This window comes from Saccopteryx leptura, chromosome 5, assembly GCF_036850995.1.
Source record: "Saccopteryx leptura isolate mSacLep1 chromosome 5, mSacLep1_pri_phased_curated, whole genome shotgun sequence".
In the NCBI taxonomy this organism is placed as follows: Eukaryota; Metazoa; Chordata; class Mammalia; order Chiroptera; family Emballonuridae; genus Saccopteryx; species Saccopteryx leptura.
Window position 1 is genome coordinate 214,880,375 of NC_089507.1, and position 21,316 is coordinate 214,901,690.

At 54.7% G+C, this 21,316-nt stretch overlaps 1 protein-coding gene across 4 annotated transcripts; it reads right to left on the reverse strand.

The window, feature by feature from the left end:
- CCM2L (CCM2 like scaffold protein) lies at positions 1-14,977 on the reverse strand. Of its 4 annotated transcripts, none has more exons than XM_066386255.1 (10): positions 14,860-14,977; positions 14,201-14,359; positions 12,229-12,312; positions 11,948-12,128; positions 10,699-11,156; positions 7,587-7,722; positions 5,637-5,700; positions 3,006-3,135; positions 1,573-1,711; positions 1-635 (listed from the first exon to the last, which is right to left on the reverse strand). In XM_066386255.1, the coding sequence occupies exons 1-10, from the start codon at positions 14,887-14,889 to the stop codon at positions 316-318; spliced, it is 1,701 nt and encodes a 566-aa protein (XP_066242352.1). In that variant the 5' UTR covers positions 14,890-14,977; the 3' UTR covers positions 1-315. The 4 variants fall into 4 exon arrangements, with proteins under 4 accessions (XP_066242352.1, XP_066242351.1, XP_066242353.1 ...); XM_066386254.1 differs by having other exon boundaries at positions 11,948-12,131; XM_066386256.1 differs by lacking the exon at positions 14,201-14,359 and having other exon boundaries at positions 11,948-12,131; positions 14,860-14,928.
- Between the last annotated feature and the right edge of the window lie 6,339 nt (positions 14,978-21,316).

Below are 21,316 nucleotides of genomic sequence, written 5' to 3' on the forward strand. Positions count from 1 at the left end.
TGCTATCATTTTTTATTTGACAGTCTAAGGGCACAGAGGCCAGGGCCCTGACTAAACAGTCAGGTGTTGCACGAGTGAAAATGCTTGCAGCACACCCGTGGAACACCCGCCGCGGTGGGCAGTGGGAGGAGCCGAGCCTCCCGGCTCTGGGGAGTCCTTTCTCCGTCGGCCAGCAGGTGGAGCCCACTCCCCACCCCTCCCCTGGCCTCCAGACAGCTGGGCGGTCCGGGGAGGAGGGGCGCCCCGGTGCAAGGGGGACAACGGAGGGCCGCTGCTCATCCCTTCCCCACCTTCCGCCTGGGCAGTGGCCGTAGGCTACAGGTAGTTGTCTTCGGCCTCGGCCCCGCTCGGAGAGCCCCGAGACTCCTCGTCCGTGCTGTAGTCATTGTCGTCGTCGTCAGGGGCCAGCGCCTCAATGTCGTGCGTGATGTCCGCCAGCAGCCGGTGGAAGGTCTGCTCCTCGGGCCGCTGAGCCGCGCCGTCGTAGCTGCGCACCGCCGAGGCCGAGGTGGAGCTCATGCTGCGCTTGATGCGGCCGAAGCTGTCGGTGAGGATGCCGCCCTCGCGGATGCCCACGCCCTCCAGGAAGCCTTCGAAGTAGCCGATGTCCTGGTCCAGGATGAAGGGCCGCATCCCTGCGGGCCAAGGGGCAGGTGACTCCTCGGGGTTCAGCCCCTTCCCCTCTCCACCTTCTCCGGAGATCTGAATTCAGGTCTCAGCCCGGCCACCCCCTGGCTGGTGAGGCCTTCCACAAGTTCCACTCGCAGAGCCAGAGAATGAGGACGTACACGTTCTCTCCGCACCCCTACGTGCTCATTACATGTTAGCTTATTACTGTTGTTACTATTATCACAATTGTTCTGTTCCCATTCTTGGTTGTGTGACCCTCGTTAAAGGACTCCTCTGAGCCTTACTTTTCTGGTGCGTAAAATTGACATAATGACCCGTCTTCTCCTGGTAGGGATGTGAGGGTTAAGTAAGGTACTTAGCGCACCCGGAGTGCCCCATAAAAGAGAGAGAGAGAGATCCTTTCACTTCAGTCACGACTTACTATGTGATTTCAGGACTTTGCTTTTCTGGGCCTCAGTTTCCTCATCTGCAAAAGGGGGGGCAAATAATAGTTTCTACTTCCCAGAACTAAGGCCATTGGACGAGATGATGCTTGGCACATGGTCACGGCCAAATACAGGTTAGCAGATTAATATTACCTTTCTTGCTTGTTTTATTAGCCTTCCTTCCTAGCCGTGGGACCTTGAACAAGTTCCTCCGCCTCTCTGAGCCTCAGCTTCCTCAGGGGGTAAAGTGGGAAGACTCATTCCTCTGCCAGCTCTGCTGTGACCGTGAATGGCTATCCCAGGGCTGTGTTCTCACAGGCTCTGTGACTGCAGGCACGTCCCTTCTCCTCTCTGCACTTCAGTCTCCTCTATATGCTCCATGGAGCTCGTGATCTCGGCCTTCTCAGTGGTTGAGAGAGAAGGAATAAACATTGCCAGCCTGGAGACAGACCAGGAATGGCACAGACCACACGGGGGCCTTGGCTGACCCTTGGGGGGGGCGGGGCAGGGGGCTCACCAAGGAGGAAGAACTTGCGCCGGTCTCCGTAGAGCTTCAGCAGTCCCGAGCAATAGTCCTGGATGGGCAGCCCCATCCGGTAGCCCCGCAGCAGAAGGGCAAACTGCTGGATCTCAGCGGGCCCCAGCTTGCTCCGCAGCTGTGGGACACCATTCAAGATTGATCCCGGGATCAATGCAACCCCCAGCCCACCGCTGTCGAAAGGCCCAGAGCCCTCTCTAAGGGTGCACACGACACAACACTCCTCTGAAAATGCTAGCTGACATTAGTTTAGGCCTTTCAACGAGCCGGCCTCAGTAGATCCCCCCAACCTCATGTCCCACCCTGACTTTTGGGGTCCTATGCTTCAGTCGCGTCCAGGATTATTCACGATCCCTGAAATACCCCATGTTTCCCCCAATCTCCAGGCCTTCGCCCGTGCTGTTCCACTCACCGCCCGTGCTGTGTGCACCAGTGTCCCCACTCACCGCCCGTGTTGTGTGCACTAGTGTCCCCACTCACCGCCCGTGCTGTGTGCACCAGTGTCCCCACTCACCGCCCGTGCTGTGTGCACCAGTGTCCCCACTCACCGTGACCATGTAATCCTGCAGCTGCTCGAGGCCCAGGCCTTCGCCCGTGCTGTGTGCACCAGTGTCCCCACTCACTGCCCGTGCTGTGTGCACTAGTGTCCCCGCTCACCGCCCGTGCTGTGTGCACCAGTGTCCCCACTCACCGCCCGTGCTGTGTGCACCAGTGTCCCCACTCACCGCCCGTGCTGTGTGCACTAGTGTCCCCGCTCACCGCCCGTGCTGTGTGCACCAGTGTCCCCACTCACCGCCCGTGCTGTGTGCACCAGTGTCCCCACTCACCGCCCGTGCTGTGTGCACTAGTGTCCCCACTCACCGCCCGTGCTGTGTGCACCAGTGTCCCCACTCACCGCCCGTGCTGTGTGCACCAGTGTCCCCACTCACCGCCCGTGCTGTGTGCACCAGTGTCCCCACTCACCGCCCGTGCTGTGTGCACCAGTGTCCCCACTCACCGCCCGTGCTGTGTGCACCAGTGTCCCCACTCACCGCCCGTGCTGTGTGCACCAGTGTCCCCACTCACCGCCCGTGCTGTGTGCACCAGTGTCCCCACTCACCGCCCGTGTTGTGTGCACCAGTGTCCCCACTCACCGCCCGTGCTGTGTGCACCAGTGTCCCCACTCACCGCCCGTGCTGTGTGCACCAGTGTCCCCACTCACCGTGACCATGTAATCCTGCAGCTGCTCGAGGCCCAGGCCTTCGCCCGTGCTGTGTGCACCAGTGTCCCCACTCACTGCCCGTGCTGTGTGCACTAGTGTCCCCGCTCACCGCCCGTGCTGTGTGCACCAGTGTCCCCACTCACCGCCCGTGCTGTGTGCACCAGTGTCCCCACTCACCGCCCGTGCTGTGTGCACCAGTGTCCCCACTCACCGTGACCATGTAATCCTGCAGCTGCTCGAGGCCCAGGCCACTGTGGTCACTGCCGCTGCAGTGGGAGTCGTGGAAAGAGGGTGTGGACGTGCCGCTGTAACACGCTTCAAATGTGTCCTGGGAGCCATTGCTGCAGGGACAGGCGGAAAGGGGCCCTCACTTACCTCCCTCCGGCTCCTCCCCTGCAGCAGGCGGAACAGGGGAGGGTATAGCTATCAGTGCTCTGGGCCTGAGACCTCGTCACAAGTCCCATTTTCTCCTTCACAGCCCTCGTTTTCCGGGGCCCCTGGCTGCCTCTCAACCCTCTTCTCATTCTTGCAGTTTGTGTTCAGGCCACCCTGAATTCTCTCTTTTCCTCTAATACTCCAAGTACCTCTTCACCTCAGGGCCTTTGCACATGCTGTTCCCACCACCTGGAATGTCTCTCTCCCCCTAGCTTTTGCTCAGCCAGTTCTTATTCATTATTAGATTTTTTTTTTTTTTTGCATTTTTCTGAAGCTGGAAATGGGGAGAGACAGTCAGACAGACTCCCGCATGCGCCCGACCGGGATCTACCCGGCACGCCCACCAGGGGCGACGCTCTGCCTACCAGGGGGCGATACTCTGCCCCTCTGGGGCGTCGCTCTGTTGCAACCAGAGCCACTCTAGCGCCTGGGGCAGAGGCCAAGGAGCCATCCCCAGTGCCCAGGCCATCTTTGCTCCAATGGAGCCTTGGCTGCGGGAGGGAAAGAGAGAGACAGAGAGGAAGGAGAGGGGGAGGGGTGGAGAAGCAGATGGGCGCTTCTCCTGTGTGCCCTGGCTGGGAATCGAACCCGGGACTTCTGCACGCCAGGCCGACGCTCTACCACTGAGCTAACCGGCCAGGGCCCATTATTAGATTTTTAAACGTTGCCTTCTCAGGAAAATTTTCCCTGATCCCTCCAGACTGGGTTAGACCCTCTCTCCAATGTGGTCACAGGGTCTGTAAATCTGCTCAGAGCTGGCAAGGACTTCCAGCTCTCTCCCCAGCAAACATGCTCTCTGACCACTCTCTCCCTCACAGCCTCTGCCACAGACACAGAGGCCTCCTGACTGATTCTCACACACGCCCAGCTTTATCCTGCTTGAGAACCTCGCACTTGCTGTTCCCTCTGTCCAGAATGCTCCTTCTCCAGGTCTCATTTCAAGTGTCCTCGCCTCCGAGAGGCCCTCCTGTCTTGGCACTCTGAGCCTCTCTCTTTCGTGCTTATTATGATTAATGCTTATTACCATTAAATAACGACTTCATCGTCACCTGTGCTAGACTGTGAACCGTGCAAGAGCGGGGACCTTGGCTTTCTTCGCTCGCTGTGCGCCTGCTCTGTACTAAGCACGGGTCTCGTCCTCGTCTGTTCCCTACTGCATTCCTAGCACGCTGCACAGTGCCCGGCATGTGGCAGGGACTCAATAAATGCTTAATAAAAAGTCAGCCTGCCTCCTGGTCTTTCCATTGTCCCAGAACCATCTTCCGTGACCTACAGGGAAGCAGTGGAGCTTAGTGGTAAGATTTTTTTTTTTTTTTTTCAATCCTACATTTTCCAGCCTTGCTAGTTGCGGCCATGTGACCATGTGCTGGCCAATGAGCTGTAAGCATAAGTTGTCAGTGGGAATTCCAGCAAAGCGCTCTCTCTTTTTTGTGTGTGTGTGTATTTTTCTGAAGCTGGAAACCGGGAGAGACAGTCAGACAGACTCCCGCATGAGACCGACCGGGATCCACCCGGCACGCCTACCAGGGGCGAAGCTCTGCCCCTCCGGGGCGTCGCTCTGTTGCGACCAGAGAGCCACTCTAGCGCCTGGGGCAGAGGCCAAGGAGCCATCCCCAGCGCCTGGGCCATCTGTGCTCCAATGGAGCCTCGGCTGCAGGAGGGGAAGAGAGAGACAGAGAGGAAGGAGAAGGGGAGGGGTGGGGAAGCAGATGGGCGCTTCTCCTGTGTGTCCTGGCCGGGAATCGAACCCGGGACCCCTTGCATGCCAGGCTGATGCTCTACCACTGAGCCAACTGGCCAGGGCCCAGCAAAGCTCTTTAAAGAGGCCCCTGGCACGGTACCCCGATGGCTGGAGCTGTAACCACGTAACCACCGCGAGGCAAGAGGTGGCCTTAAGGATGGCAGCGCATGCTGAGGAGGGAGGAAAAGAGAAGCCTGGGCCCCTGACAACCGCAAGACCACGCAGGAACTGCTGGTCTGCGTACTGTACGTGAGAGACAGGAGGAAAGCCTCCAGCTCGCCTCAGCTATGCCTTTCTTTAGGCTTTTCTATTACATGGAGCCTAAACTAAAGAAAAGCAAAATGATTTCTCAGCATTAGTGCCTTTTGGACCCTGCAGGCCCTGTTGTGGATGACTGGGAGAGAAGCACAGGCCCACGTGAGCCCCCTTCTGGGTTCTGTCTGCACCCCAGGCCTCTCAGGGGTGTGGATCCTGTGAGCTCGTCGGAACTCAGTTTAGTTCCCACCCTCAAGGGCCCAGGTCCCAGCACAAATCAAAGTGGGGTCACTTTCTCCCACCCCATCTTGCCCACAGCGGGCTCTAGCATGCCTAGGGAAGCAACTCTGTTTATGCACAGGTGTGTGTGGGGGGAGCCAGAGCGGGGCCCCCGGTGAGAGCGGTACCCACAAGGAGCTGCAGCAGCTGAAGTCTGCGTCATAGGCGTACGTCCCGTCGGTCCTGCAGCTCTCACCTGGGACCAGCAGACAGAGGGGCTGTCAGAGGAAGCAGAGCGGGGGCCCGCGGCCCTGGCTCCTCAGGCCTCCACCTCAGCCCCGCCCTGGGGTCGGGACTGTGGCTGAAACACAGGTGGCCTCGTAAGCCACTGGAAGGACATCAGCTCTTCCTCTGTGATGGGAGAGCTTCTGGCCGTGACTTCTGCCCCCGCTCCCTGCCTCACGGACTCATAGCCAGCCTGGGGCAACTCACCTCCCATCTCCTGGTCCTCAACCTCCTCTACACGGGGGCCCCACCTTCCTGAGACCCTCAGGGGGGTCTCGGGGTGTAACAGATACGGAAACAGGTGAGGGAGTATTTTGTAAACTGTATGTGTTTGAGGTGGGACAAAAGAGGCCTTTGAGAGGGAAGGAACTCAAAACCTTGAGAAGAAAGCAGCACCGCTGACAGAGAACTGGCTCTTGACCTAACCTTGTCATCTCACGGAATCCAGGGACTATCCTCGCTCAATGTCACTTCCTCAGGACACTCCCCTGGCTCCCAGGCCGGGCAGGTTCCTCATCACAGGCTTTTATAGCACGGCATGTGGTTACACTGTATTTCTGGACCTATTTAATGACTGTCACACTAGCTCAGCAAGGCAAGCCACTTCTGTTTCTGCTCGGCACTGTAACCTGGTGATTAGCAGACCCCAGCACATAATAGATGCTCAATAAATACTTGTCGAATAAATGCATTTCCCAGAAGAATTGCTGCATTATCTCCTGTATTTGCCTGTCACCCTTGTGTCAGTTAATGAATTATCCCAGGTTCCCCAAACCACAGTTCCTACAGATGGGAGTGTCCCCAGAAGGACAGAGCCAGCTCCTTGTCGCTGGAACTATGCAAACAGGGACCATGCTAAGGGGGGCTGTGACTGAGGAAATTCCCTTAGTGGCCTAGAAGGCAGCGTGGGGAATGGAGCTGTGGCAGATAGAAGCTTCAGAATCAGACATACCTGGGTTTGAACCCTGACTCTGCCACTTGCTAGCTCTGTGTACTAGAGTCATTCACTGACTACTCTGAGCCGTAATGTCCTCCTCTGTAAAGTGGCAATCGAAAGGTCTTAGAGACTTCTTTCATCCATTCAAAACGATACTTCCTGAGCATCTGTGATGTCCCTGGCCCCAGGCCAGGCCTACGGGATACAGTGGCAAACAGGACAGACGAGGCCGCGATAAGGATTAAATGGGACCCGGCACAGCGATACTGTGTGTGGTGCATGGCTGTGCTCGGTAACTGCCTCATTTATCATGGTTATTTACGGGTCTAAGTCCCATTCCAGGCTGACTGCATTCAAGGTCTGGCCTGGAGGTCTTGGTTTTGACCTACTGTCCTCATGGGACTAGCCAGCTCCGTAAACAGACAACGCACGACCTTAGCTTTCTGCAGAGGCAGGGACACCAGAAACAAGAGAGAGGGGGAACAGCTTCAGCTGCGAGGGGCTCATTCGGAATCTGACAACCAGAACAGCTATGAAGAAGCTGGGTTTGAGGTCATCATGAAAGCTGACGTTTTTAAAACTCCGTATCATGGGGCACACTGGAATTGCAGTAAGATGAGAACCCCTAGAGCAGGGGTCCCCAAACTTTTTACACAGGGGGCCAGTTCACTGTCCCTCAGACCATTGGAGGGCCGCCACATACAGTGCTCCTCTCACTGACCACCAATGAAAGAGGTGCCCCTTCCGGAAGTGTGGTGGAAGCCAGATAAATGGCCTCAGGGGGCTGCATGTGGCCCGCGGGCTGGAGTTTGGGGACCCCTGCAAAGGCTTTCCTTGGCCCCGAGTCTTGTTGTCTCGCCCCTTCCCCTGGTCTTCTGGGATGTTTCACGGGAGAGGCGGCCAGGAGTCCCAGTACTCACTGCGGCTGCAGAGCCACGGCCGTTCGGGCGTGGAAGTATAGTGGTAGCCAGCCCGGTCCACACACTCGATGGTCTGGTCCCCATAGATGAGCTGGAGGACCTGACAGATGAGGGCGCAGGACTCCTCCGCAACGTCCTGGCCCAGGGAGGAGGACAGAGCTCAGGCTCTCTCCTGGGGCCAGGACGCCCCTGCTCCCTAAAACACAGTGCGAGGAGGCTCACAGAGGCGCACGCACACCTACAAAGGCCTTTAATAAACCGGCTTTAGGACAGTTCCCACCCAAAAGGCTACTCTCTGGGTCTCAGACTCCCTTATAGAATCCAGTGACGATTCTAACTCTTCTTTTCTGAAAAGATGCACACATGCACCCCCCCCAGTTTCTGGCGGATTCATGGAACCTCCTGACGCCTATCTAAAATAAGCCCTGATTTGTTGTTGCTTACAGGTAGCAAGGTGAAGCCAAAAGAGGTAAACCGATTAGCCAGAACTAGAACCCAGGTCTCCTAATACCTTGTAGAAGGAGAAAGAATTAAGCATATAAAAATTTTAGGCTTAACATAATTACTACACTCCCAGATGCCCTATTTCAATATGAGCTTCCTGGCATCCCGGGCAAAAATGAAAGCAGGGTGAATACATCAAGTTCAGTTTCTGGTAGAAGGAAGCAATTTAAGTTCTTGGGTGAAATTTTCTGGAGCCTGCAAATCTGAAGAATTCGCTTCTTAATCGACCTCTTTATGCCGCCCAGCAAGAGACACAGAAAGACCACAAAGGAGAAAGAAATCATCTCCATGAAGGTATTTCTTATTTTGTGGCTCTAAAAAAAGCTCAGGTGTAAATTAAAATGTAAACCAGGATAGGCATTTTGGGGTGGGGGTGTATATGCTAATCATTAAATCAGGATTGAGCCCTAAAATAACCCTACAAAATGGACAGGGAAGAGAGGGTCCTTATTTTACAGTTAAAGACACTGAGGCTTAGAGTGGTTCAATGGCTTGCCCAGGCTCATAGAGCAGGCTGGCGGCCTTGGTTCATATTAGCACCCAAGTGTTTGGGCTCTAACTCCTGTGCCCTCCTTCCTTGGGGCCACAATGTTTCAGATGGGAGGCCAGAGGCTACGACACTCCTGGAAAACAACTTCTCGTTAAGCTATTTATTCTATACATTCTGCTTTAGTCCGGTTGTGTGACAGGTCCTGGGCCAGGCTCGGGGTCTAAGAGGTGAATGAGATGAGGTCTGTACCCTAAAGTTCTCACAGTTCACTGGGATAAAGAGGGCACAAGCTCACTTTTCCTACGGAAGATGGACTTTCTTCCTAACTATCACTGCAACCTGCTCGCTTCCCTGTTGGTCCCTATTGGAAGGTATAATAATGTGATTTAATCAATCTACTCATTCAATATTTACTGAGTACCTGTTACATGCCAGGCACTGTTCTAAGAGCCAGGGATGCCACAGTGAGCCACCCGGAACCCACGGTTCTCTGACACTCTACAAGGAGACCGGTCTGGCTAGCGTGCAGTGGATAAAGAACGAAGAGAAGAGAGAGACAGAGATGAGGCCAGAGAGGAAAGGAGGATGGTGGCTGGAGCCACTGTCATAAGGCAGATGGCCTTATAAGCAATAGCAAGGACATTAGCTTTTATTCTGAGTGAAATGGAGAGTCACTGAAATACTCTGAGCAGTGACATAATGTGACCTCAGTGTTAACAGGACGGTTCTGACTGTGTGGAGGCACAGATTGTAGGCAAGGGTCAAACCAGTGAGAGGTGACTGCGTAATTCGGATTACAGATGGGGTGTGAGCCTGGGTGGGGACCGTGGAGGGTGGGGAGAAATAGATGGGTTTGCGTTATATTTTTAAAATAGGGCCAATAGGAGCAGGAGCAGCTCTGGGGGAGAATACTGGGAGCTCATCTTCTGATGTCATTAGACCTTTGAATGAAGGGGCAGAATGGAGAAACATGTCTGGAGATTTGATGAGAGAGAAATTTCGGGGAGCTCTCAGTGTTTTAAATGTCCCAAGACGAGAGGGGACCATTAAAAGTGTGTGTCAGAGGGAAGAGGATCAAGGACTAAGCCTGGAGCACTCAGCCTTAGAGGCTTAGAGAAGAGGGGGGGGGGAGCAGCTCCTGAGAGGGAGTAGCTGGGGACAGGATGTAGGAGGGAAACCAGAAGAATGGGGAGCACTGGGAGCCAAGCGAGAAAGTGTATCAAGGAAGAGTGAGTCAGCTCCAGAGCGTAAGTTTCCTGATTCTTATCCATCTCCGGACTAGCACCACGCGTTTTGTTCAACGGTTCATATACAGAAGGAGTCGGGGACCCTGGGTCAGAGGAAAAGCTTAGAAGCCCCAGGGACTGAAGGGGTTCGCAGGCCATGAGCTCCCTAAGGGAGGACACCAATATGTCTCGTTTATCTTGTATCCACAGCACCTAGCCCAATACCTAGCACAAGTAGGCGCTCAATAAATACAGTCAAATGAATAAAAGCAAGGGTAAATGTGGAGGATGGGTGGACGGAGGGTAGGTGAGGAAAGACTGGCAGGAAGGCCTTAGGTGACCCACACAGTCCCCAAGAGAACACGCTCTGAACTTCGTGAGTCCCAGTGTTGAAATCACCACCTGCTTCCTGTGTGACCTTGCGCAAGTTACTTGTCTCTGGGTCGCAGTTTCCTTCTTTATAGAATGGGGATGGGGATGGTTGAAATATTCGCCTGTACGGGTTATTGTGAAATGAAATAAGTTAATGCTGGTTCTGTGTCTGGTATGGGGTCGCTCTCGGTTTTGTGATGGTGATCAGTGTCCTCGTGATAGTTACTGTGGTAGTGTGGACACGGATGGAAAAGGAGTAAGGTTAAAGAAGAGACTAGAGTAAGTCTATCTTGGCCACTTTGGCCACTAGGCAGAGAGAGGTCACTTTGAGCTTTCATCCCACTGGGACAGCAAGAAAAAAGTGTCCTGGAGGGGTCCAGGGCTGGAGCTGAGAAGCCTTTTGGCGTCACTGGCACACAGTACCCAAAATCCTAGGGAGAGCCAGAAAGAAAAAGGCCCTCCCACCCGCAACGCGCCCGGGAGGCAAGGAGCAGCCGGCGCGGGCTGCCCTCGGGCTCACCCTGTTGGCCACAGCCAGGATGACAAGGTTGCAGTAGGCGTCGGGGCTGGGGTCCTGCGGGTCGAGAGGGTTGGAGCCCGGGTGGCGCCGCTCCCAGCTGCCGCCACCGCCCGCCTGTCGCCGCTCCCAGCTTCCACCTGGCTTGCCAGCGCCGCCGCCGCCGCCAGCGTGCCGCCGCTCCCAGCTGCCGCTGAACGTCTGCCGCCGCTCCCAGCTGCCCGACGCGCGCGCCCCGGCGCGCTGGCGCTCCAGGCTGCCGCCGCCGCCGCCCCCCGCCCGGGCCTCGGCGCCCGCGCCGCCGCCCCACGCCATCCGCCAGTCCAGGCTGCAGATGGTGTGGCGCCGCTCCGTGGTGCCCACCCGCCGCTTCTCGGGAGCAGCACCTGGCGGGCCTGGCTCGCGCCCGGTCCCGCCGGGGCTGGCGTCTACACCGGCCGGCACCGGGTCCACGCCCAGACCTAGGAGAGGCCGGGTGACCGTCAGCCGCAGTAGAGCGGGCCGAGAGCGCCCTCCCGAGGCCACCTGGGGGACCCGAGGGCGCGCCCCTGGCCTCAGGCCCCACCCGGAGTTTAAAAGTCCTGCGGCCCGGCCCGCCCTCACTCCGTGCGTTTCTTGTCTGGCCTCGGGCTCCATCGCTGGTTGCGGCTCCGCGGGCCATTCCCACCTGCCCCACCCCACCTCGGCGTCCCTAACCTCAGGCCCTGCCGGACGGCCTAAGGGTGGTCAGGCTGTCTGTCCCCTGTGTGCCCTAAACTCGGCCCCTCTCCCTAATTCCGGGCCCCCTCCTGGGATTACGGCTTTTCCCAAACCCCGCCCCTGGGCTCAGGCCCCGCCCCTAGCTTGGCAGGGGCTGAAGCCCCCCGCCCGCTACTTTAGCTCCGAGCTCGGTTCCCCATACGGTCCCGCCCCTAGATCAGACTCTTCCCCTCGCCCGCAGTTCCACCCCGTCCTGAGCCCTGCGGCCACGCCCCTCGCCACGCCCTTTAACTTCACCCACGGGACCGCGGGGTGGTGGGTCAGGCTGCCCAGTCTTCAGCCTCAACCTCGGGCTCGGTCTTCCTGCACAGGAGCATGGCCTGACCCTAGTCTTAGCATGGGGTGGTGACCCCTTCTCCATCTCCCCCTCATCCAGCCTCAGGCCTCGCTCCTGCCCTGGGTGACACACATTCCCACCACGAGACGTGAGACTCCTGTCCCCTTCGTTCACCTCCCGGCCCGGCCCGGCCCCAGCAGGCTCCAGCCGCTGTACCTGTCTTAAGCACCAGCAAGTGCAGCGCGTCGTCCTGCAGGTAGGAGGCGGCGGCGATCTCGTGCGTGGGAATCCGCAGGATGAGCTCCTCGTTGTCGCGCCAGGTGAGCAACAGGCAACGCGCTGACAGGCTCAGGATGCTGTCCTGCTCCGCCGTCGTCTTCAGCGGCAGCTCCTTCAGCTGCTGCGGGGTGGGTCGGACCTCCTGAGTGCCCGGGGGGCCTCGGATGGGAGAGGGGGAAGGGGACAGACCCCGGCCGCTCCCCTCTCCGGAGCCTCACCCTGGCGGTGTCCAGCAGCTGCAGCAGCTCATCCCGGCTGGAGGGGTTCAGCGAGGAGTTCACCCAGGTGAGGTGGCCCAGGAACTGGACGGCCAACAGGGATGGGGTGGGGAGAGTGGTGGGAGAAAAGCAGAGAGAGGTCACCTTGAAGTCGTGGAGGACCCTGACCTCCTCATTGACACCGTGCAGATAAAATATCTGAGTTACCAGCAAGAACCTGGTAGTAACTGTCATGGAGCCCGCCGCAGAAGCCAGACACAGTCCTGAGAGCTTTGTGCACACTCCCTCATTCAGCCTGACACAAAGAGTGAGAAAACTAAGGCACAACAAAGGTAAATGACATTGCCAATTTATATCACTAGAAAGGGCAAAGCGAGTCCACACACCAGAGCCCACACTCCGCCTGCTAGCTCGTATTGCCTGAACACAGCTATTCAGCTACGATGGAATCAAAAGTCACTATAATAGCTTGAAAGAACTGACCACCTGTGAATTCCTCCTTGGCCTGAGTAGCTCTGTTCATCCACCCCAAGCCCCAGAATCAACTGACTGTGCAAGTCACTCACCCTCTTTGTGATCTTGTTGCAAAAGTCGAATGGAAAGGAATAGATGTAACAAACTGGGATGCATTTTTGTCAGAAAAACAATGCCCCAAATCAATAAATTGATTCTTCATTTATTCTGTTATAAGTTGATGCTATCACTTAACATGTTATTCCATCGATATAAGAATTCACCTTTTTCATTATTTTCACTTTTATTCTTCTAGGTTAATTCACTAGTCAAACCTTTTCTTTTTATTCTGTGTGAAATTTCAGTCCCCACATTTTAAGTGGATTTATTTGTTAGCGTTTCCCTCTGGAGAGGATTGCCAGATAAAATACAAGATTCCAGTTAAATTTGAATTTCACATAGACAACAAATACTTTTTAAAGTGCTTTTTGTTTGTTTATTTTAGTATTTTTAATCCCATGCAGTATTTGGGACGTATATTAGCACTATATTCATTGCAAATTTAACCGTTTTTGCTAAATCTGATACGCAAGCCCATATCAATCTCCCTTGGGTAATGAGGATTTTCCCCTGCTCCTCATGGTGTTCATGAAACGGCAGTCAAGCCTTTGAGGGGTCTAAGTCCCCTGGGATTTGCCGAACTGGGCTCCTTTAACCTGGACACTGCGTAGCAACAACATCACTGCGGTGACATCTCACAGGAAAGTGTGGCTTGTTAGTACACAGAGCTTTTCCCCATTGGCTCCCCCTGGGGGTCAGTTCTGGGCCTGACGTTGAGATGGGGACACGGAAACTGAGCATGGGCAGGTCACTTGCTGAGGGCCCACAGCACGAGGCAGGGGCAAGGCTGCCCAGACCTCTGTCCCGAGTCTCCCTTGTGTGAGATGGGCCTGGCCAAGGGTAGGTGTGGGGGCGGTACCGTCTCTCTTGATGGGGTCCAGGACATGCTGCCTACCCCAAATCTGGCACCTTATTAAGAGTATCTTAAGCTGAAGGAGTTTGAAAAAACACTCTGACCTCCCCACTCACCATTCCCTGAAAACAGGAAATAAACCTACATGAAGGGTACCTGTACTAGGAGGAAGGGAGACACCTTACCATCCTGGTAGGATCTGTCACCCGAGACCCAGAAGACGAATCTATAAACAAACCTTGTCACTTCTTCACCCTTCACTACCCCTCGCCCAAACCCCTCTGCCTTGTCAATTCTTCACACATTTATCGTTTCTTGGTCAAAAAGGTATGAAAGCGTCCTGCTCTGGTCACTTCCTGGGGTCTTCATTCATTCTCTCGTGACGGCTCCCGCGGACATGTATAATAAAACTCGAATAAACCGTGCACCCTTTTCTCCTGTGAACCTGTGTTTGTCAGTTTGATAGTCAGACCCAGCCAGGGGCCCTACGAGGGTTGAGGATCCCTTTGGGCCCACACCGCGTCTCCTCCTTCTGCACGCACGCACCTTGACCTCTTTCTCCAGGTAGTCACACAGCAGGATCTGGGGGTCGATGTGGTAGTCAGGGGGGTACAGGGGAATGGAGTGCAGGGGCCGACGGCTCACGCTGCTCCGAATGGGCGCCCGGCGCCCAGCCTTCGGGAACATCAGCCTTAGGAGCGGGCCCTGTGTCAAGATGGTGGGGTGGGGGGTGGGGCTAGATCAGAGCCTGGCAGAGCAGGTGTCTCAAGCCGGATCGGAAGCCTCAGAGCGCAGCATGGTTCCCACAGAGGTCCTTCTCTCTGGGGAGGGAGAGAGCGGGAGAATGGGCCCATTGTTGTCTGTCTGGTCCCGTCTGAGAAGCTATAGGAGGGATTCCCTCCCCAGGAATACCAGGGAAGGAGGTCGGGAGGACCTCCCAAATGAATCTGTCAGGCTGGGGTCCCCTGGAAGGTGGCTGTCTGTAGAGTCCGGGGATAACAGAGGCCACTGAGAACGGGGGAGACAAGTTAGAGAGGGAGTTCAGAGCCCAAATGTCTGAGCGCCTAAGCGAGGCAAGGCAGGTCCTTGCAGGTGAGAAGCCAGGCCCTGCCCCCCCCCCCCAAGCTGTTAGTCCCACCCCAGGCTTCCTGCTGCCCTGGCTCTGGGACGTCTCTGTCCTGTATCCCTCCCAGCCTCCCACCTACCTTTTTCCCTTTCTTGACTTCATAGTCCATGGTGCAGTGTCCCTTCTCCTCCTGCGAGCCGCCCGGCCACCCCCTGCACCCGCTCCCCTCGCGCAGTTCCTTTGTTTCTTTTCCTGCCCCGTCGGAAACTCCACCAGCCCCGGAGTTCCTGCTCCTCCTGCGTGACAGTGAGCAGAGGTGGGGCGGGCGGAGGCAGCCCTGGGACCCCTCGGCCGAACAGGGGGAGCCCAGCCAGAGCGACTGACCTGGGGAGACACCTTGAACGCCTCCAGCCAGAGGCTTGCTGTTTGGGGGGCTTGGGGGCTGAGTGAGCTGAGTGGGGGGGGGGTTCCCTAAACTAGGAGTCAGAAAAATCCCAAATCCCGCCCGTCCGTCTACCGCTGACCTGGCCGAGTGACCGTAGCAAGGCAAGTCAGGTCCCCCTTTCACAGACTCAGTTTCCCCCCTCCACTAGGAATGGGGGTAAACACGGCCTCCCTCCCTGGGCTGCTGGTGAGAACTAAATGAAAGAGCAGGGGGGAAAGTGCTGTGTAAACTCTAGAATGCTGTATCCAAGCAGGTTATGATTTTTAAAATGAATCATCACTCTTAAGGGAGGCAGTATCGTATGAGCTTCGAAGACAGGCTGCCTGAGTTTGAGTTCCGGCTTTGCTAATTGACTAGGGTTATGACCTTGGGCAAGTCTCTTAACCGCTTCTGCCTCAGTTTCCCCATCTATAAAATGGGCACAGATGAGTCTGACCTCTTCGTGCCCTCGCAAGGATTAAATGCACTTAGAAGAGCCCCTGGCACATAGGAAGTGCTCAGTAAATATGAACTATTTGCTTGTCTGTGTGTGTGTGTCCCGGGCCATTTCTCTGGATTTGGGGAGGCGGGCAAAGGCTCCCTTGGTGCTTCTGTGCTGAGCACTCTAGGTATCTCATCTCACTCCACACAACATGGGGTTACGTTATTATACCCATTACACAGAGCTTTTAAAAAAGTGTCCGGTGTAGAGACTGACCCAAGGCGGTCACAGTGAATTAGAACGAGGAGGACCTGGGACTTGCGGCTGGTCTACATCAGAAGCCTGGTCCCTTACCTCTCGGGCCTGGGCACTCCGCAGGCCCCAGCCAGGACAGCTGGAACGGTTCTGACTGACCCACCCTTCCCTTGCCAGGGCACTTGGGTTCTGGAGAACCAAGCTCGGGACCTGGTTTGTGGTACGACCCTGCCCTGGAACCTCTCTGGGTCTCAGCTTGATCATTTTTCCAACGGGAACAATAGTCCCCAAGCCCTGCCCTGTGGTCAGAGGTATGGTAAGAAAGATACCAGGCCCTGGAAGGGAAAGTGGTTGGAAACGGTGACGTGTGGGGGCCAAACAACACATTGAATTGTTTTGAAAGGTTTTCTGAAAGCATGGGTGGGCCAGGTCAGTGCCTGTGGGGGCGAGGGTCAGAGCTCCCACCGGGTGTGGCGGCCACGGAAGACTGCCAGCTACCAGCCTTCCCCCCTCCCCCCCTCCCTTTTTCCAAGGAGGGGGACATGGCCCAGGCTGCTTAGTGCAAGCTCACACAGGCACGCCCTCCTGCTCCCCTACTTCCTGCCAGTCTCCTCCTGGCAGCAGGAAAAAAGATCTCCATTAGCCAGCCGGCCAACAGGAAGAGGCCAGGATGTGCGACCCAGTCCCTGACTGCTCCTGACGTCAGAACTCCCACTTAACCCCTTAATCAAGGCCACTCTCAGAGCGGCAGCATGAGTAAAAGGTGATTTTGGGCTCTGGCACCTCTGTGGCTGGCTTTTGCAAACCTCTTACTCTTCTGAGCCTCAAGTTCACCTATCTGTAAAATAGGGACATCTATTATTTCTAGACAAACTCCAAACATCACTGAACTGCTGGGTATCTCCAATAGGACAAGAAATGTTCCGGTGCCATTAGAAATAGCAAACTACCGGCCCTGGCCAGTTGGCTCAGCGGTAGAGCGTTGGCCTGGTGTGCGGGGGACCTGGGTTCGATTCCCGGCCAGGGCACATAGGAGAAGCGCCCATTTGCTTCTCCACCCCCCCCCCTTCCTCTCTGTCTCTCTCTTCCCCTCCCGCAGCCGAGGCTCCATTGGAGCAAGGATGGCCCAGGCGCTGGGGATGGCTCCTTGGCCTCTGCCCCAGGCGCTAGAGTGGCTCTGGTTGCGGCAGAGCGACGCCCCGGAGGTGCAGAGCATTGCCCCCTGGAGGGGCAGAGCGTCGCCCCCTGGTGGGCGTGCCGGGTGGATCCCGGTCGGGCGCATGAGGGAGTCTGTCTGACTGTCTCTCCCCGTTTCCAGCTTCAGAAAAATACAAAAAAAAAATAAAAAAAGAAATAGCAAACTACCTACATAAATCCTTGCACGCCCCACCCCAGGGCCATAAACAGATCAAGTGTTTAGAAAATGTCAGTGGAGGCCCTGGCCAGTCAGCCCAGCGTGTGGAAGTCCTGGGTTCGATTCCCGGCCAGGGCACACAGGAGAAGTGCCCATCTGCTTCTCCACCCTTCCCCCTCTCCTTCCTCTCTGTCTCTCTCTTCCCCTCCCATAGCCAAGGCTCCATTGGAGCAAAGTTGGCCCAGGCGCTGAGGATGGCTCCATGGCCTCTGTCTCAGGCACTAGAATGACTTCGATTGCAACAGAGCAACACCCCAGATGGGTAGAGCATCGCCCCCTGGTGGGCATGCCGGGTGGATCCTGGTTGGATGCATGCCAGAGTCTGTCTCTCTGCCCGCCCCCCTTCTCACTTCAGAAAAATACAAAAAAATAAAAATAAATAAATAAGTCAGTGGAAGTAAGTGGATCCAGGTGGATCCAGGTTCAAAGGTATCTGACCTTGAACGGGTAGTTAGTTCATCTCTTGGAACCCAAACTCCTCATGTGTCAAAAGCAGGAAAATGCTGGTGCTTGCCTCAGAAGGCTGCTGCAGGGGTCGCAGGGACACAGAAGCAGACAATGGTAACATTTATTTGAAAGTTAGCTTGTGAATCATAAAAGCGATGAGTAAAACAAAGCCCCTGCTCTCAAAGACTTAGCGTTTTGTGACACATAGGGTTCATTTCCTTTGAGCCACCTCCAGGCGATTGGCAGGGGCTGCCTGGAGCCCTGTGTAAAGGATTCGCAACACCAGATCTACTCCCAGCAGGAAAAAGGGATTGATTATCAATGCCTGCTGTGGGACAGGCGCTGGGCATGGGGCAGCTGGTGTTCAGTGAGTATGCTAACCTTGACCTGACTGGAGAGAAAGACACAGAGGTAAAGAACTCTGATACAAGGCAAGCGGTTAGTTTGGCATATGGAAAGGACTTCACTCCAGGCAGAGGGAACAGTGAACAAATGCACGGCGCCTGAACTGCTGTGCTTTGGGCTGCAAAGAATACACTCCTCTATCAAAGGTGTCTTAGACGATCAGTACGGTTTCTTCAGACAGGAAGCTCTATGGTAAGTGATTTCAGGGCTGATTTTGAGCAGTTCAAAACTGGCAGTAATTGCCTTACATTTCTGCTTTGTTGGTGTTACTGGCTGAATTGTGACTAGATGTTGAAGCACTGGCACCCAGCACCTCCGAGTGTGACTGTTTTTGGAGAGAAGTTAAAATAAGGCTGCAGCCTGACCAGGCGGTGGCGCAGTGGATAGAGCGTCAGACTGGGATGCCGAGGACCCAGGTTCGAGACCCCGAGGTCGCCAGCTTGAGCTTGGGCTCATCTGGTTTGAGCAAAAAACTCACCAGCTTGGACCCAAGGTCGCTGGCTCAAGCGAGGAGTTACTCGGTCTGCTGAAGGCCTGCGGTCAAGGCACATATGAGAAAGCAATCAATGAACAACTAAGGTGTCGCAATGCGGAACGAAAAACTAATGATTGATGCTTCTCATCTCTCCATTCCTGTCTGTCTGTCCCTGTCTATTCCTCTCTCTGACTCTCTGTCTCTGTAAAAAAAAAAAAAAAAAAAAAAAAAAAAAAAAAAAAAGGCTGCAGAGTGGGCTCTACTCGAATCGGACTGGTGTTCCTACAAGAAGAAAAAATGTGTACACACAGAGAGACACCAGGGACGTGCACACACAGAGAAATACCATGTGAGGACACCACAAGAAGGCGGCCATCTGCAAGCCAAGGCAAGAGGCCTCAGAAGAAACCCGTCCCGCTGACACCTCGATCTTGGATTTCCAGCCTCCAGAATGACGGGGAAAATAAATCTCAGTTGTTTAAGTCGCCCAGGGCGTGGTCATCTGTTTCGGCAGCCCTAGAACACTCACATAGCTGGCAAGACGGCTGTTGCGGCTTCAGGAGTCGCATCCATCAGTAGCCCGCTTTGGATGCCATCAGCCCTTGACGAGGCTAAGCCAGGATGTTAGCCCCGTCTTGTGTGTTTTTATCGTGAGAGACACGTTTCCCAGAGACACTTCAGAGGACTTTTCCTAGGAATCTAGGGGCTAGCTATATTAGCCAGAATGTATAACAGTGGCTTCGGCGTTTTGCTCTCAGCTTCAAGATGACTCTCCACACAGCGGGCAGTCCTGCCAGCAGAAGGGCAGCTAGAGCCTGGGGGAAGCATAAGCCCTGCTTTCAAAAGGATGCTTTGGAAGTAGCACAAAATTGTACCGCTCCTATCCCATTGACCAGAACTTGTTTCCATGGCAACACCTATTGCAAAGGAGGCTGGGAAATGTAGTCTATGCTGGAAGGGCATATGCCCTACTAGAAATCCTTATAGGAAAAGGGGTGGTGGATCCTGGGAAACGCATAGTGCTCTCTGCCTCACAGAATTGGATCACATGCCCCTAATCCCACCAATCCTGGGTCATGGGAATTATCTTGGACCAATGATTCTCAAACTTGGATGTGCATCAAAATCACGTGGGAGCCTTGTAAAAAACATGGGGCTCCCCACCCTGCAGTGGCTGATTGGTAGGTCTGGGACTGAGAATTCTTTTCCTTCCTTCCTTCCTTCCTTCCTTCCTTCCTTCCTTCCTTCCTTCCTTCCTTCCTTCCTTCCTTCCTTCCTTCCTTCCTTTCTTTTCCTTCCTTCCTTCCTTCCTTCCTTCCTTCCTTCCTTCCTTCCTTCCTTCCTTCCTTCCTTCCTTTCTTTCTTTCTTTCTTTTCCTTCCTTCCTTCCTTCCTTCCTTCCTTCCTTCCTTCCTTCCTTCCTTCCTTCCTTCCTTCCTTCCTTTTCCTTCCTTCCTTTCTTTCTTTTCCTTCCTTCCTTCCTTCCTTCCTTCCTTTCTTTTCCTTCCTTCCTTCCTTCCTTCCTTCTTTCCTTCCTTCCTTCTTTCTTTCTCTTTCTTTCTTCTTTCCTTCCCTCCCTCCCTCCCTTCCTTTTTTTAATTTGAGGGAAAGAAAGAGAAATATCAATTTGTTGTTCCACTTACTTATGCATTCATTGGTTGATTCTTGTATGTGCCATTACCAGGGATGGAACCCAGAACCTTGGTGTACCTGGACTCCCTTTTAACCATCTGAGCTACTTGGCCAGGGCAGAGCATTGGCATTTCTAACAAGTTCCCTGGTGCTGCTGGTCTGGGGCCCCCATTTTGAGAAGCACTGTCTTAAGCCAATCTTGACTTTCCTTTTGGGGACCAGAAAGGGACTACGTTCCCTGAACACTTGGGATGGGACCCCCTAGGAAAGTGGAGCTCTACCTGCATGAAAGAATGACGAGAGAGGCCATTGGGTGGCAGCCAGGAGCGTCTCACAGAAACAAAAAGACGTGTGGTCTGGTGAGGCCACAAGGGCCGGGCAGGGTAATGCTGGAGCTGAAGGGCAAGAGGTCATTTGGGCTCAGGCTGTGACAAGTCACCAGGCTCTGACCTTCATCCTGAAGGTCCTGGAGAGCCGTGGGAGGGACTAAAGCAGGGGTCGGGAAACTTTTTGGCTGAGAGAGCCATGAATGCCACATATTTTAAAATGTAATTCCGTGAGAGCCATACAATGACTCGTATACGTTACACATTATTTAATAAAAATTTGATGTTGTCCTGGAGGACAGTTGTGATTGGCTCCAGCCACCCGCAACCATGAACATGAGCAGTAAGAAATGAATGGATTGTAATACATGAGAATGTTTTATATATTTTTTTATAAAGTATTCTTGTTTCTTTTTGTTTAATTTTTTTTTAATTTATTCATTTTTAGAGAGGAGAGAGAGAGGGAGAGAGAGAGACAGAAAGGGAGAGAGAGACAGAGAGAGAGAGAAGGGGGAGGAGCTGGAAACATCAACTCCCATATGTGCCTTGACCAGGCAAGCCCAGGGTTTCAAACCGGCAACCTCAGCATTTTCAGGTCAACGCTTTATCCACTGCGCCACCACAGGTCAGGCTGTTTTATATTTTTAACGTTATTATTTTTTTAAAATAAAGATTTGTCTGCGAGCCAGATGCATCCATCAAAAGAGCCACATCTGGCTCGCGAGCCATAGGTTCCCGACCCCTGGACTAAAGCAAGGCAACCTCATGATCAGATCT

Bases quoted from the DNA above. Each gene is read 5' to 3' on its own strand.
- CCM2L (XM_066386254.1), bottom strand. From the start codon at position 14,889: ATGGACTATGAAGTCAAGAAAGGGAAAAAG. The intron at 12,132-12,228 runs GTGAGGCTCCGG...CCCACCCCGCAG, and splicing joins AGCTGCTGGACACCGCCAGG to CAGCTGAAGGAGCTGCCGCT. The intron at 3,136-5,636 runs GTGGGTACCGCT...CTGTCCCTGCAG, and splicing joins TTCAGCTGCTGCAGCTCCTT to CAATGGCTCCCAGGACACAT.